Source organism: Chelonia mydas, chromosome 14 (assembly GCF_015237465.2).
Source record: "Chelonia mydas isolate rCheMyd1 chromosome 14, rCheMyd1.pri.v2, whole genome shotgun sequence".
NCBI classification, from domain to species: Eukaryota; Metazoa; Chordata; order Testudines; family Cheloniidae; genus Chelonia; species Chelonia mydas.
The window spans coordinates 31,561,705-31,577,565 of record NC_051254.2 but is presented as its reverse complement, the minus strand read 5'-3'; the positions used below and the strand labels follow the sequence as shown (position 1 = coordinate 31,577,565).

Sequence of the window (15,861 nt, the reverse complement as noted above, 5' to 3'; positions counted from 1 at the left end):
GTTGGTTCTCTCGGGATAAATAATCCTCCAGTGACTGCTCCCTGGTTGTTATTCCAGCATCAGAAGACTCCTGAGGTCTCCCATTCCCCTTCAGGTTGAGCTGTGAAACACACACAGAGAGGTGCAACCTGCAACTGGGGAACTAGGAAGGTGAGTGTTTGATTTCCACCAGCTCTTAGACAGGCACCCTAGGTCCAAACAGTTTAATGACATCTCAGAAAGACTGAAACTGGAATCTCTCTCTTCCCCTCCCAAAGCAATTCCCCCTCCCCCTTACACAGCCTTTCAAGCTGCTTTAAGGGATGGGAATAGAATAGTTTCTAAATCCCAGCTCCCTTGCTCTACCCTACTAGACTCCACTCCCACCCAAGAGCTAGATCCCAGGAATCTGGGCTTCCAGCCTCCCCCCATCTCCAATCCACTACCCCACACTCCATTCCCCAAACCAGGATTAGAACCCAGGAGTCCTGTCTCCCAATCCCCCCTGCTCTAACCCATTAGACTCCCCTCCCCAAGCTGTGATAGAATTCAGGAGTCCTGATTTATATTCCCCTTACCTGTAACCTCAACACCAAACCACCCTCCCTCTCTGCCCAAAGCTAGGGTTCAAGTCACAATACGGATACCTGTGCTGTACACTGGGAGTCAGGACTCATGGTTTCTATCCCTGGCTTTGGGAGGGGAGTGAGGTAGAGTGGAGTGGTTAAAGAAGGGGGGCTGCGTGTTCAGGACTCCTGGGTCCTATCCCCGGCTCTAGGCCAGCACAGGTCTACCATAGGATCCAAAGGGTATGTTCATCCCAAAAGTGCATCAGCCCTGCTCTAGTAGACCTCCCCTCTGCATGGGTGAAGGGATTTCAGACTCCCTGGCTCATTCTCTCTCTATGCTCTCTCATTTTCACTGTGCTGGCTTGGGGGGTGAGGGCTCCGGCTGAGGGTGTGGGCTCCAAGGTGGGGCCAGGGATAATAGATTTGAGGTGCAGGAGGGGGCTCCGGGCTGGGATCGAGGGGTTTGGAGGGCGGGAGGGGGATCGGGGCTGGGGCAGAGGGTTGGGGCTCAGGAGGGGGTTGGGGTGAAGGCTCCAGGCGGCACTTACCTCAAGCAGCTCCCAGAAGCAGCGGCACGTCCGGCTCCTAAGTGGAGGAGTGGCCAAGCGGCTCTGCGCACTGCCCTGCCCACAGGCACCGCCCCCGCAGCTCCCATTTGCCATGGTTCCTGGCCAATGGGAGCTGCGGAGGCAGCACTTGGGGCTGGGGCAGTGTCCGGAGCCCCCTGGCTGCCCCTACGAGTAGGAGCTGGAGCAGGGACATGCTGCTGCTTCCTGGGAGCCATGCAGCATGGAAGTTAGCAGGGAGCCTGCCAGCCCTGTTGTGCGGTGCCACCAACTGGACAGTCAACGACCCAGTCAACGATGCTGACCGGAGCCGCCAGGATCCCTTTTCAACTGGTCAAAAACCGAACACCTGGTCACCCTACGCTTCCCTGATGTGAAAGGGCCTCTCCCCTGTAGCGGGGAGCTGGGCAAAGGATGGAGCCAAGCTGTGAGTGCAGCAGAGACCTGGAGTTACTGACTGGGGGAGGGGTGTTTGTTAAAGGGGATCAGGGATAGTTAAGGGGACTCCTGCTCTAAGTTCCCTCTAAGCTGTGCGGCCGCACGGCCATGGAGCAGCCTATTAAGCGTCGCACAGGCGCTCAGGGCTGTGGTGTAGAGAGATGCCTCTCCCCCAGCCCCAACCCAGCCCTGCCCCGGACCTGCCACAGCCGGGGAAGAGGCACCCCTCCCCTGGCCTCAACCCAGCCCGAGCCTTGCCAGCAAGTTAAAGAAGTATGGGCTGGATGAACGGACTATAAGGTGGATAGAAAACTGGCTAGATCGTCAGGCTCAACAGGTAGTGCTCAATGGCTCCATGTCTAGTTGGCAGCCGGTATCAAGCAGAGTGCCCCAAGAGTCGGTCCTGGGGCAGGTTTTGTTCAATATCTTCATTAATGATCTGGAGGATGACGTGGACTGCACCCTCAGCAAGTTTGCAGATGACACTAAACTGGGAGGAGCGGTAGATATGCTGGAGGGTAGGGATAGGATACCGAGGACCCTAGACAAATTAGAGGATTGGGCCAAAAGAAATCTGATGAGGTTCAACAAGGACAAGTGCAGAGTCCTGCATGTAGGACAGAAGAATCCCATGCACCGCTACAGACTAGGGATTGAATAGCTAGGCAGCAGTTCTGCAGAAAAGGACCTAGGAGTTACAGTGGACGAGAAGCTGGATATGAGTCAACAGTGTGCCCTTGTTGCCAAGAAGGCTAACAGCATTTTGGGCTGTATAAGTAGGGGCATTGCCAGCAGATTGAGGGATGTAATCGTTTCCCTCTATTCGACATTGGTGAGGCCTCATCTGGAGTACTGTGTCCAGTTTTGGGTCCCACACTACAAGAAGGATGTGGAAAAATTGGAAAGAGTCCAATGGAGGGCAACAAAAAATGATTAGGGGACTGGAGCACATGACTTATGAGGAAAGGCTGAGGGAACTGGGATTGTTTAGTCTGCAGAAGAGAAGAGTGAGGGGGGATTTGATAGCTGCTTTCAACTACCTGAAAGGGGGTTCCAAAGAGGATGGAGCTAGACTGTTCTCAGTGGTAACAGATGACAGAACAAGGAGTAATGGTCTCAAGTTGCAGTGAGGGAGGTTTAGGTTGGATATTAGGAAAAACTTTTTCACTAGGAGGGTGGTGAAACACTGGAATGGGTTACCTAGGGAGGTGGTGGAATCCCCTTCCTTAGAGGTTTTCAAGGTCAGGCTTGACAAAGCCCTAGCTGGGATGATTTAGTTGGGGATTGGTCCTGCTTTGATCAGGGGGTTGGACTAGATGACCTCCTGAGGTCCCTTCCAACCCTGATATTCTATGATTCTATGACCTGCTGGGCCAGGGGAGAGGTGCCCCTCCCCTGGCCCCAACCCAGCCCAGCCCCTGACCTGCCGTGGAGGGGAAGAGGCACCTATCTCGTGGCTCCAGCCCCAGAGCTGATGCAGCAGGGAGAGGCGCCTTAGCCCCCCAGCCCAGGTGCTGCTGTGGGGAGAGAGAGCTGGGGGGAGTCTTCTCTTCCCACCGTAGCCTGCACCCCAAGCCCCTCATCCCCGACCCCACCCCAGAGCCCGCACTCCCAGACAGAGCCCTCACCCCCCCGCACCCAAACCCTCTGCCCCAGCCATGAGCCCCCTCCTACACTCCGAACCCCTCAGCCCCACACCCCCCATATGTGCACCAATATGGAGGTGAGGTGTCACACATCACCTCCATATTGGTGCACATAAGAAAATTCATTCTGCACATGCATGGGAAAAATTAGAGGGAACACTGCTGAGGCCTGCCTATAGGGGCCGCTTCTCTGGGGGATGCACCAGGACTTCTAATGTAGCATCCCAAGACAGACTTGCTAAGTGTCACACCTGCTGTTGGTCTGTCCCGTAGAGTTGGTAAAAATGTCACACTTTGTTTGAGAGACAAGGTGGGTGAGGTAATATCCCTTATTGGACCAAGTTCTGATGGGGCGAGAGCAGGGATTTCCTCCCCCCCACCCCACCCACACCATGGTCAACTAACGCAGTGTTGCCAATTTAGTTGTTTTCCAACTAGATCTAGGTGTTTTAAAACTTTTCTAGTTGGAAAAAAATTCCATGTAGTCGTTGGTTGGAAATTTGGATTGAAATTGACACATTAATACGCACTTTAAAGGCATACATATGATCAACTATTTGTGTCTGAAAAAAGCATAATAGGTTTGAAAAGTATGAGCACAGACAAACTTCCGCACACAGCTGTCAGCACATTCATTTTGGGGATGTTGGCCCACCTAATTATTTCAAATGAAGATTTCTAAACACCAGTAAATCATCAGAAATTCAAACGCTGATGTTTACTGGTGTTTTATAATGTTTAAAACGTGAGGCTGGGAGTTAGCGCCGAATCGCCTTGCTCATGAAAACGTACAGCCCATCTTCACCCTCACGGTCTCACCCCTCGGCCCTCACCCCCCTGGAAATTCAAACACCCCCTCTAATTACAATTCTCAGGGGAAAACACAGAGAGAGACAAGCTTTTGAGCTCCACAGAACTCTTCTTCAGGGCTGGGAGAGGATCTCACAGCTAAATGCAAATTGGAACAGATTATTTAGCATATGCAGTTAACCCATATTGTAAGGGACCATTGAAGGTAGAGTGGCCTTATAACACCTCAGAGGACAAAAGGGGAGTTAGTGGGTTAAAGACTGTTGTAATAAGCCATAAATCCAGTGTGTCTGGTCAGTCCATGATTTTTAGTGTCTAGCAGAGTAATGAATTTAAGCTCCCAGGCTTGTCTTTTGGAAGTTTTGTTCAGGTTTCCTTTGAGGAGGAGGACTGATAGGACACCTGGGGGAGTCAATTATTTTTTGTCAAGGTCCAAATTTCTTGGTCAAGCAAGGGATAGTCAAGGTCCAGACTCCAGAGAAAACAATAAAACAACAACAGCAATAATGATAAAAAGTAAATAAAAAGATTTCAGGATCCATTTTAAAGCACCTGGTGGTCTGGATTTGGCCTGCAGTCTGCCTATTAACTACCCCTGTGTCAGACATACAGTGATCGCTTTGTGACAAGGGTTCACCCACAGGTGATAATTGGGACTGACAAAGTACAGCTACATTGCATACACCTGGTTTGAGGGAGACAGACTCCTCCACACTCTGCCCAGTAGCGGAGTGGAAAGGTGCACTCAGTTACAGAGTAAGGAACTTTAATCCTACTTCTTCTACACAATGCTCTTAACGCTCCTCTGAGCATCACAGCCCTGGTTCACCAATTCCTCCCACCCCAACTTTAGGGGAGCTATAAAGTAGCATTTGCCCATTTCCCCCCCAAGTTATGTTAGCTGTAACTAGACATCTGTCAGGTGGGGGATTCCAAGGGTTGGAAGAGGGGTTCCCAGGTCCTATCCACCAATACTCCCTCCAGAGTTAGTCCCTGGAACAAGCACCACACTTAACAACAGCGCGACACTGTTACCTAAGCCAGGAGCAGAGCCAGGTCAGGATCTCTAGCAGGGGTTACACAGATTTGGCACAGCATACAGTCAACCGGCTCTACTCTCCCACCCATGTTGTCTAGATACACACACGCAGACTCACTGCTCCATCCCAATGCAATACCCGCCCCAACAGTCCAACCTATCTGTGCACTCTGGTCTGGCTGGCGGTGAGCTCAGGACAATGTGTTAGTTACGTGGTCTCCACTCCAGGCTGTGAGTTTATAACATTCCTCACCCTTTAGCCAGTAGCTACTAGATATAGTGTTTGACTGGCACTTCCCCCAGCCAATCAGGTTTGTACAGAGTAGCTGGTGGAGAAGAGACAGGAAGGGGCTGTTTCGCAAGCACGGCACAAATTCACATCAAGGAGAGCTAGGAAAAGAACTCAGGTCCCTACAAGAACCAAATATCCACTATTTTGCAACAACACCTTTAATCGGAAAGAGGTCACATTATCTGCTTTCCCTGCTAACACAAGGTGGCTCTTTTTGTCCAGGGGTAGTGTCCCCCTGGATCTCCGGGGACCAAACCAACCTGACCTATCCTGAACAAAATCTGCTCATTTCTGTGACATGCTGTGCCCAATACAGGGCTAAACCATTCTTCTTCTTCTGCCAATATGCTCATTGGTTTAGGTGGAGCTGTATTGATACAGGGATTAGTTGCAGTAAGTGGCCAGAGCTTGCCCTGGCATCAGAGAAGAGCCAGGGCTGCAGTTAGAGGGATTCCTCTTTTATAATTAGGGTGATGCAGTGTCCCTATAGACACTGCCTTACTTACACCCCCTCCTGTGGCTGCCATCCTTGTCAGTTTCAGGGCTGTCTCTGGCTCAGAGCAACAGCTGGGGCTCACAGCTGGAGCTCTGAAATTTACAAGAATGTCAATTTCACGCTGGTAGGCTCTCTGCTGTGAAATTGAGCCTGTGGTGGGCTCACAGCTGCCCCCTGCCAGCTGTCAGCTAGGCACTGGAGGTTCCCCACCTTCTGAGGCTGGTGCAGAGCTCAATGTCACAGCAGTGAAATAGACATTCTTGTCAGTTTCACAGTTCCTGCTGTGAGTCCCCCACTGCTGCTCTGAGCAGAAGGCAGCTGGAAAATTCACTGCTGGTAGGCTCCCTGCTGTGAAATCAAGCCTGTCCGGGGGGTGGCCAGGGAGCTCCAGCTGTGAGCCCTGTGTGGCTGTCAGTGTCCCACAATGCTCCACTTCAGCTAGTGTAAGCGTTCCTGGTGAGGATGTGCGCCACCAGCAGAAGGAGGGTAGTGCAGACACCCAGAGCCCATTGAATTATTGCGGAAGCTGTAGATCGACCTAAATTAAGTTGAGCTAATTTTGTAGTGTAGACAATACCCCAAGTGTGCATGAGGATTTTTTTAAAAAAAACTCACAGAGTTGCAGGGCTGCTATTATGGCTGTGAGAGGCACCTCCCCAAGTTGACCCTTCACTAGGTGTGTTGGGAAGGTGGAGAAATATTAAAAACGTGTCACCCCTGTGACGGGTTGGATCACAGAAACCCCCTGGGGGCTGCCACCTGATGTGCCAAGACTACTTCTGCTCCTGCTTTCCTGCCCTGGCAGCTTAGGACTTCAGTCCCCTGCCTGGTTTGAGCCAGACCCGCTAGCCTGCTGCAAACCCAGACCCAGGTCTGCACCACGTCCCCTAACAGCTGTAGGCCTAACTGAAAGCAGTTTACAGAAGTGTGCCTGTCTTTAACACTCAGATGCCCAACTCCCAATGGGGTCCAAACCCCAAATAAATCCATTTTACTCTGTATAAAGCTTATACAAGGTAAACTCATGAATTGTTCGCCCTCTATAACACTGACAGAAAGATATGCACAGCTGTTTCCCCACCCCCCCCAGGTATTAATACATACTCTGTGTTAATTAATAAGTAAAAAGTGATTTTATTAAATACAGAAATAGGATTTAAGTGGTTCCAAGTAGTAACAGACAGAACAAAGTGAATTACCAAGCAAAATAAAATAGAACACGCAAGTCTATGTCTAATCAAACGGAATACAGATAAAATCTCACCCCTAGAGATGTTTCAATAAGTTTCTTTCACAGACTGGACACCTTCCTAGTCTGGCACAATCCTTTCCCCTGGTACAGCCTTTGTTCCAGCTCAGGTGGTAACTAGGCGGTTGCTCATGTTGGCTGCCTCTCTTGTTCTGTTCCACCCCCTTATATGATTTTGGCACAAGGCGGGAATCTTTTGTCTCTCTGGACCCCCCCCCTTCAAGTGGAAAAGTACCAGGTTTAAGATGGATTCCAGTTCGGGTGACATGATCACATGTCACTGTAAGACTTCATTACCCACTTGCCAGCACACATGTATACAGGAAAACTTACAAGTGAAATAGAGCCATCTACAGACAATTGTCCTGGTTAATGGGAGTATTCAAGATTCCAAAACACCATTAATGGCCCACACTTTGATAATTACAATAGGCCCTCCAAGTTATATTTTATATTTCTAGTTTCAGATACAAGAGTGATACATTTATACAAATAGGATGACCACACTCAGTAGATTATAAGCTTTGTAATGATACCTTACAAGAGACCTTTTGCATGAATCATATTCCAGTTACATTATATTCACACTCATTAGCATATTTTAATAAAATCATATAGAGTGAGTCACAACCCCTTTCTGACATCCCTCTTGCTGACTGTTAGTGCCCACCAGATGCCCACATCTGCACTAGTATTCACACACTGCCATGCATCATTCCTGCCCTCTTTCTGTGCATCTCTCCCAGTTTCCCTGGGGGTGGTTTAGGCTAACCGAAAGTGGTGGCTCACAGGGAATCCCTAGAACAAGGAGGAACGGATAGGACATCTGTCAAGTCCTTGCTGGTTTGTCTGCAGTTGGCAAAGTGGATGTGCCTCTCGCTAGTTCACATTAGCTAAATTTGGCCTATATACCGCTCCCTCCTGCCTCCTGGGCTAAGGGGAGGTGGTGGGGCTGGGAGGAATGTCTACTCCAGTTGGAGACAGCAAGGGATGGGGAGTGGAGATCTGGAGTCCCTTCCTCAGATCTGCACCATGGCAAGCTCGGAGAGGTTGTGGAGTGGCCCTTTAATCTCGATGACGGGGGTCTCCGCTGAATGAGAACCCGCTCTGGAGATGGTACAGCCTCAGGCAATAAGTCATGGCAGAGGGTGCTCCCAATCACTCCCCTCTTCCGGTCTCAGGGTGAGGGTTATGTGCAGAGGTGCTGATTTCCCCAGTCCCCGGGGGGTGCTCAACCCCTGCTCTGCCCCAGGCCCTGCCCCCACTCCACTCCTTCCCCCAGCCCTGCCTCTTCCCACCCCCACCCCATTCCACTCCCTCCCCTGCCTCTTCCTCCCCTGCTCCTCCCCATCCCATGCCTCCTGCAGGCTGCTGAACAGCTGATCATGGTGGGCGGGAGATGCTGGGAGGGAGTGGGAGGAGCTGATTGATGGGGCCTGCCAGCAGGCCAAAGGGCTGGGGTGGGAGACGCTGATCTGCGGGGCTCCTGGTAGGTGCTGAGCATCCACTATTTTTTTTCCTGTGGATGCTCCAGCCCCAGAGCACCCACAGAGTTGGCACCTATGGCTATGTGCCGGGTGCGCTGGTTCCCAGGGTTTAGCACAGCCCCAGCATGCATTGCCTAGTGCTCCCTGGCAGAAATTCAGCGAGTGTATCCCAGTGGAGAACAAACTCTCCTGCATGGCCGTGCTGGTGCCATTTTCAATGTTATAGAATTTAAGGCCACTAGATCACCCAGTCCATCCTCCTGTATATCACAGGCCACCAGCAGCCTCACATCGACCCCAGCAACTAGGATGGCCAGGTGTCTGGTCTGCAACCAGAAAATCCGGTCGAAAAGGGGACCTGACAGTGTCCGGTCACTGTGGGCAGGGGAGGCAGGGAGGTGCTGACTTATCACCCGCGCCAGCCCCTACTCAGCCAGGGCTGCCTCCTGCCTGCATCCAGTGGCTGCAGCTCTCAGCCCCGGCTCTGCAGGTGAGTCTCTCCCGACCCACACAGGGATGGGAGGAGAGGGAAAAAGCAGTGAGCAATGGGGGGAGGAGGAGGGGAAAGAGGAGCGAATGGGGGGTGGGTCCTCAGAGGGAAGAAGCAGGGCAGGGGAGGTTCTAGTACTCCTCCTGGAATGTCCAGTTTTTAAATATTACAAAGTTGGCAACCCTACACAACTGAAACGAGCCCAGAGTCAAGGAGAGCCATAGGAGGCTAGACTGTTATGTGCCACAAACAGACAAGAGGAGGGGCTGACGAGCAGCAGTGCTGGAGGCATGATTTAATGGGATATACTCAGATGATCCAGGCATGCAATGGGGCAGTGTGTCCCTCCCATGTCATCCTGGCCCCACGCCACCAGCCAGGCTTTATGTCTCCCAGCTAGTACTGGCCCAACAAATAACTCCCTGTGGGTGGTTTCCCTTCCAGCTTCTGCCATGCTGGGACCCCTACCTGCACTGCCCTGTCTGCTGCTGCTCCTCTCCCTGCTAGGCCCTGGTTCTGCCTCCAATGATGGCACTGTGGTGCTCACCAGCAGTGGTCCTGTCCGGGGCAAACACCTCTTAGCTGGCTCCAGCCCAGTCACCGCCTTCCTGGGCATCCCCTACGCCAAGCCCCCCGTGGGGCCCTTGCGCTTCAAGAAGCCAGTTCCCCACAAGCCTTGGAGACATGTCCTGGAGGCCGCCAGCTATGGCAACTCCTGCCCCCAGCAAATGTTTTCTGGTTACCCTGGCAGTGCCATGTGGCTGCCTACCACACCGCTCTCAGAGGACTGCCTCTTCCTCAACCTGTGGGTGCCTAAGCCCCAGTCCCCTGCACTAGTCCCCGTCCTCGTCTGGATCCACAGCGGGGGATTCTTCATCGGCACAGCCTCCCTTGACATCTATGATGGGCGCTTCTTAGCTGCCACTGAGAGCGTGATTGTGGCCTCCATGAACTACCGGCTGGGGGCGCTGGGCTTCCTCTCGCTACCACCAGCCGCCCCAGGAAACGCCGGCCTGTGGGACCAGCGCCTGGCACTGCGCTGGCTGCAGAAGAATGCAGCTGCTTTCGGTGGGGACCCAGCACGGATGATGCTATTTGGCCAGAGCACCGGGGGAGCCTCGGTCGCCTTCCACCTCCTCTCACCGGGGAGCCGGCACCTCTTTGCCCGGGCTGCGCTGCAGAGTGGGGTCGCCAATGCACCTTGGGCTTCGCTGAGCCAAAAGGAGGCCAGGGAGAGAGCCCGGGCACTCGGCCGACTGATGGGCTGTGGCAAGGGCAGTGACAGTGCTGTGGTAGACTGTCTGAAGAGGAAAGATTCGGAGGAGTTTGTCCAACACGATTTCACTATCACAAGGAACAAGAGGCTGGTTGATTTCCCCTTCTTGCCCACGGTGGATGGGGATTTCCTCCCTGATGATCCACGGCGGCTGCTGGAGGCTGGGCACATCCACACCAAACCTATCCTGACTGGCATCACAGCCAATGAAGGCTCCATGTTCCTGATGTTCGGCGCTCCCGGATTCAGCCTGGGGAATGACAGCCTGATCGGCTGGGAGGAGTTGGTGGAGGGGTTAAGGTTCATGGTGCCAGGATTGCCAAATCTCTCTGTCCAGGCGGCAGCGCTGAGGTACAGCCAGGAGGGGAAGGGGCGCGGCCCAGCTCAGCACCGCTGGGCCATGAACCAAGCTGCCAGCGACTACCTCTTCTTGTGCCCCATGACTGAGCTGGCCAGGCAGCTGGCGAAGGCTGGGACCCCTGCGTACATCTACTTCTTTGCACACCGCTCTTCTGGCTCGCTCTGGCCCCACTGGATGGGGGCAGTGCACACCACCGAGCTACTCTATCTCTTCGGGACCCTGGCATCCGAGGGGGGAGCCAACCACACACACACGGAGGCCGAGGCAGCGCTCAGCCGTAGGGTGATGCGGTACTGGGCGGAGTTTGCCAGGAGTGGGTAAGGCATACCACAGCATCCTCCCCTCCCCCTCTTCATAGTCACCTGCCCCCCCATGTCCCTCCCTTGCCCTCACATATTTGCCTGCCCCTTTTTCCCCCCTCTTCCCACATTCATCTGCTCCCATCACTGTCTCTCCCTGCTCTCTGACAGCACCGTCATCCTCCGAGATGAGAGCCTGGCTTTTGTCCCATTAGCAACTCTGGGAACCAGTGGCCATCTTTACTAGAGTCAGCCTCAATGCACAGTCATGAAGGCAAGAGGGCATCCTTAACTGAGGGCATCCTGAGGTTTTGAGTCCCACAGAGGTAAATGGTGGCCATTTGACTAAGGGGAATCTTGTCACTTCAGCCCCACTGAGAACAGAAGAAGGCGGCCATTTTTAAAAGACAAAATTTTGGCCGTTGGCTCCTGAGTGTCCCTGAACCATAAGGAACTTTAAAAAATAAGGTTGCCCTTGGTCCAAGACGGTAGCCAAAATTTGGGCCTTGCTGAGTTGTTTATGGTAGGAAGAAAAGTTGACTGTATGAGTTGGGTATTTCTTTGGTGGAATCCTGTTGATTTACAAAGCATGTGTGCAAAGTCGTGGTGCCTGAACATAGCAGGAACAGAAAGCAGAGTTTCCTTGTTCACAATATCCAAGCATGTATCTCCAGCCAGTTCTGTGCCTCAAGAAGCTCGGACTCTGCACCCTCTCAGGGCTATGCTACCAGCCTCTTCTCTGGCTTTTTGGTCCTGTCTGCTTCTGACACACCCTGATCCACCAATTAATACCCCAGCCCCTGAGTTTGCAATCAGTCCCAAGGAAACCCCTCTTATTCTCCCAGAGTTAGTGCTCGATTCAGGTCTTCACATGTTGTCCAGTGCCTTGGGCGGTGGCTTCTGTTGTTTGTTATCTCTAAACAAAAGGACATTTAATTGCTTCCTCACTTAACTTGAATGAACGGTGGATAGCATACACACCAACTTCAGTGAGGTCTGTGATTGCCCATAGATTAGACACATGCTAGCACCCTCAGCATAACAACAACAACACTGTGTGTGAGAGACAGAGAGAGACAGAGACTCTGGTGCTCTTAGTGTATGGGGATAAATTGCCCCATGTCCCTGTGTATGAGTTTCCTAGCAGCTAAGGTACATTTCCTTTCCTCTCTCCTGACCTGGCTGGCTCTCGCTGAATTCTTGCCCTAGGAGTCCCACAGGGACAGACAGGAGCAAGGGACACTGGCCCCTCTACAGTACCACGGAGCAGAACTTCTTCCACATCAGCAAGAATGAGTCTCGGGTCAAAGGGCCATTGCCCACGCGGCACTGCAGCTTCTGGGCATGTCTTGAGAGGATCTCCAGACCCAAGGGTAAGCGATGGTGCAGGGAAGGGGAAAGGCATCAGCTTCACTCACTCCACCAGGGGAGAAGGAGTCCTGAGCTGCCTGATGAGGAGCTCTGAGGGTCAGAAGGGCTGGGAAGGGCAGGCTACAAGGACAGTGAAGAGTTGCGGAAGAATAAAATGCAGCCACTTCTTGGGAAAGGAGGGGGTGGGTATGGCAGCTTTTTAGCAGCCACCCAGCCAACCCTGTGCAGCTGTTCAGGACAAGAGGTGATGGGGAATCTCCTATTCAGCTGAAAACACATGGAGGGGAGGAGGGGAAGGTTACAGAGCAGGCAGAATGCAATCTACAGCTGGTCAAACAAAAGGTCAGGAAAAATAATCAACTTTTGTGAGGATTTTTTTATTCAGTTTTTAATTTTCCAAAATTGCTGTAACTGGAGTATTTCAGGGAGGAAAATCTTGAATTTTTCTAAACCAAACCTTTTTTGGGGGGAACATTTCCATTTTGAAATCATATGTTTGCCCACATTTTGACCATCTCCTAGTGGAAAAGGACAGAGAGAGAGAGAGAGAGAGAGAGAGAGTGGGGGGGGGGAATATCCTTTTTCATTTGCCTATTTTAAAAGCCCTGCAGCACAATTTTTTTAAAAAAATCCAATTTAAAATACAGAATCGCAAGACTGTTTGAAGTCGAACTGAAAACAGGTGTAGTTTGAAACCGGTGATTCATAATTACACAGATGAAAGTTGTCATGTGGTTTCATTTAGGACAGGGGTTCTCAACCTTTTCCTTTCTGAGCCCCACCCCCCCTACATGCTATAGAAACTCCACAGCCCAGCTATGACACAATTGTTTTTCTGCATATAAAAGCTAGGGCCCATGTTAGGGGGTAGCAAGCAGGGCTATTGCCCAGGGCCCCACACCACAGGGGGCCCCTGTGAAGCTAAGTTGCTCAGGTTTTGGCTTCAACCCTGAGTAGTGGGACTTTGGCTTTCTGCCCTGGGCCCTAGCGAGTCTAATGCTGGCCATGCTTGGTGGACCCCTGAAACCTGCTTGCAGCCCCCCAGGGGCCCCCGGAGCCCTGGCTGAGAACCACAGATTTCGGAAGCCCCACGGAAAGGTTAAAGTTTTGAAGTTTATGTTTGTTTGTTTTCCTCCCGAATGGGGAAAATCCCATTTTTCTGACTGGCTGTAATGGAATCACTAGAGCTGTGATGTGCCCTGACGAATGGGAAAGTGACAGGGGATCTCTGCTCAGCCTGACTGGTTTCATGCCCCCTGCGAAACATGGGACTACAGCAGCACCACACCCTCTTACCCCAACGGCTTCCGCACTGCCTCCGAGAGAAGATCGCCCCCATCCAGTCGTCCATCCCACCATCCTGCACCACTTGGCCTTTTCTCTCCCATCCATGTACCTTGCAGATCCAGGCCCCGTCTTGCTCTTATTCACAGCCCTTTGCTGCTATTAACAAGCTTGCTTTGTGTTGTGCAGGCCAACAGATCTCAGAGGCCTTGGGGGCGAATGGAGATCAGAACAAAGAAAGTCCCACGTGGGGGGAAATCTCACTGTCCAGGTGAAGGAATCTTGTGGCAGGACAGAGGATAATGGCACCGCCCCCGCATCTGTCTGTTCTCAGACCCCCCAGATCCATGCTCTGCAGACCTCATTGCTAGGTACATCTGGAGAGCACCCTGCCCTCTCAACTCCCAAACCACCTGCTTCTGTCAGCAAAGGAGACCAGCCTTTGGGGGAGCAGTAATATCTCTCTTATCCTCTCTATGGGGCCCATGATCACAACCACTGAGCCAGGCTCTCATATGCCCCAGAGTGTGTCTGCTCCTGGACTGCAGCCCCAGGAGGAGTCAAACCCTTTCTCACACCATGACTCTCAGCAAATTGCACCCAAGAAAACTGCCATCCATTCCCCCCATCCACCACACGCACCTCTGGGGTCATGATCCACACACACACACACATACACATACACACCCCCTGCTGATTGGTTCATTAACAAGGACCACGCCAACGAATTGGCCAGCCATCCAAAGCTTTCTGCTGAACCCCAAGTGGATTAAAGAATTTTCAGCCTGGAGCTACTCTCCTTCCCTGTGAGATCTTTTCTAGCTAGGAGTGGGGTAGAGGTATGGGGGCACACAAGGGTGGAGGGGAGACGGGATACATGCTGCTGCTGGGGTTTGATTGGGCAAGTTACAGAGCCTGGAGAGTGCTTAAAACATGAACAATCTGGATCCACTCCCATCAAGAACTGGGAACAGAACCCAGGTGTCCTGATTCTCAGCCACCTCTACTCTAAACACTAGATACCACTTTCCTCCCAGAGCTGGGAGCAGAACACAGGAGTCCTGACTCCCAGGCCCCACTGCTCTAACTATTAGACACCACTCCTCTCCCAGAGCTCGTGACAGCACCCAGGAGTCCTGACTCCCAGCCCTCCCACTCTAACCACTAGATCCCTCTCCCCCAGCCAGATGTGATTGTGGGATCTCAGTGCAAGCCTTAAAAGGCTCTTCATTCTCAAATTTCCTGTGCTGTAAACATGAAAAAATAAGTTAGTCATACACAGGGCTTCTGTGTGTGACACACACACACAGTGTGATTTGACCAAATTCAAATAGCTAACCTGTGGCAAAGCCAGGAAATGAGACCTAGATGAGGAGCCTTATGACCATTTGTTTTTAAACAAAGCAATCTTCCTAGAATGGTGCAGAATGAGAAAAGGTTATTAATGTATGTATTTATTTATTGACTACATTTCCATAGTTGCTTCTGATCAATTTTGGCCATGCCCAAGTACAGGGGTGGCCAACCTGAGCCTGAGAAGGAGCCAGAATTTACCAATGTACATTGCCAAAGAGCCACAGTAATACGTCAGCAGCCCCACCCATCAAGTCCCCCCCCCTCCCAGCGCTCCTGCCCACCAGTAGCCCCGCCGATCAGTGCCTCCCGCTCCCTCCCCGCACTTCCCGATCAGCTGTTTCCTGGCATGGAGAGGCTCTGGGGGGGAGAGGAGGGGAGGGGGAGGAGCGAGGGCACGGCAGGCTCAGGGGAGGGGGTGGGAAGGGGTGGAGTGGGGGAAGGGCCTGTGGCAGAGCCAGGGGTTGAGCAGTGAGCACTCCCCAGCACAGTGGAAAGCTGGCACCTGTAGCTCCAGCCCCGGAGTCGGTGCCTGTACAAGGAGCAGCATATTAACTTCTGAAGAGCCACATGTGGTTCTGGAGCCACAGGTTGGCCACCCCTGCCCAAGTAGATCAATACCATTTGTGCTGTTATGGACGTACGGACATATTATGGCAGCAGTCACCAGGAGGCACTACAGGACAATCTTAAAAGTTCTTTTCCTTAGGGTGTGGGCACTGTTCAGTTTTTGAAGATGTTGTTAATTTTGCAATGTAGGTTGTGTTTGGGGAGCTGTGGCAAACAGCAAGGGAATTTAGAGTGGAGTTAAGTCAAGTTTTGGGGCAGAGGTGCTTCCCACAAACTAGGAATTAGT

At 52.2% G+C, this 15,861-nt stretch overlaps 5 protein-coding genes across 10 annotated transcripts in view; 2 read left to right on the top strand and 3 right to left on the bottom strand.

Annotated features, from left to right (window-relative positions):
- LOC102947012 (E3 ubiquitin-protein ligase TRIM58) overlaps positions 1-15,861 on the bottom strand; it is a 188,699-nt gene that overhangs the window by 48,435 nt on the left and 124,403 nt on the right. The window lies entirely within an intron of this gene.
- The window catches only part of LOC114020077 (zinc finger protein 239), a 479,276-nt gene that overhangs the window by 339,016 nt on the left and 124,399 nt on the right, over positions 1-15,861 (bottom strand). The window lies entirely within an intron of this gene.
- The window catches only part of LOC122462963 (zinc finger protein 501-like), a 293,402-nt gene that overhangs the window by 153,151 nt on the left and 124,390 nt on the right, over positions 1-15,861 (bottom strand). The window lies entirely within an intron of this gene.
- The window catches only part of LOC114018211 (zinc finger protein 501), a 225,968-nt gene that overhangs the window by 120,604 nt on the left and 89,503 nt on the right, over positions 1-15,861 (top strand). The window lies entirely within an intron of this gene.
- The window catches only part of LOC122461316 (acetylcholinesterase-like), a 27,293-nt gene continuing 11,445 nt past the window's right edge, over positions 14-15,861 (top strand). Inside the window, exons 1-5 of one of the 5 annotated variants that reach the window (XM_037913552.2) lie at positions 19-150; positions 8,845-9,061; positions 9,506-11,015; positions 12,207-12,370; positions 13,842-14,442. In XM_037913552.2, coding sequence (XP_037769480.1) covers positions 9,514-11,015; positions 12,207-12,370; positions 13,842-13,927 — 1,752 coding nt within the window. In that variant the 5' untranslated portion in view covers positions 19-150; positions 8,845-9,061; positions 9,506-9,513 and the 3' untranslated portion in view covers positions 13,928-14,442. Of the gene's footprint in view, positions 151-8,844; positions 9,062-9,505; positions 11,016-11,168; positions 12,179-12,206; positions 12,371-13,553; positions 14,443-15,861 lie in introns of those variants that run through there. The other 4 variants (XM_037913551.1, XM_043528742.1, XM_043528741.1 and 1 more) reach the window with 4 other exon arrangements.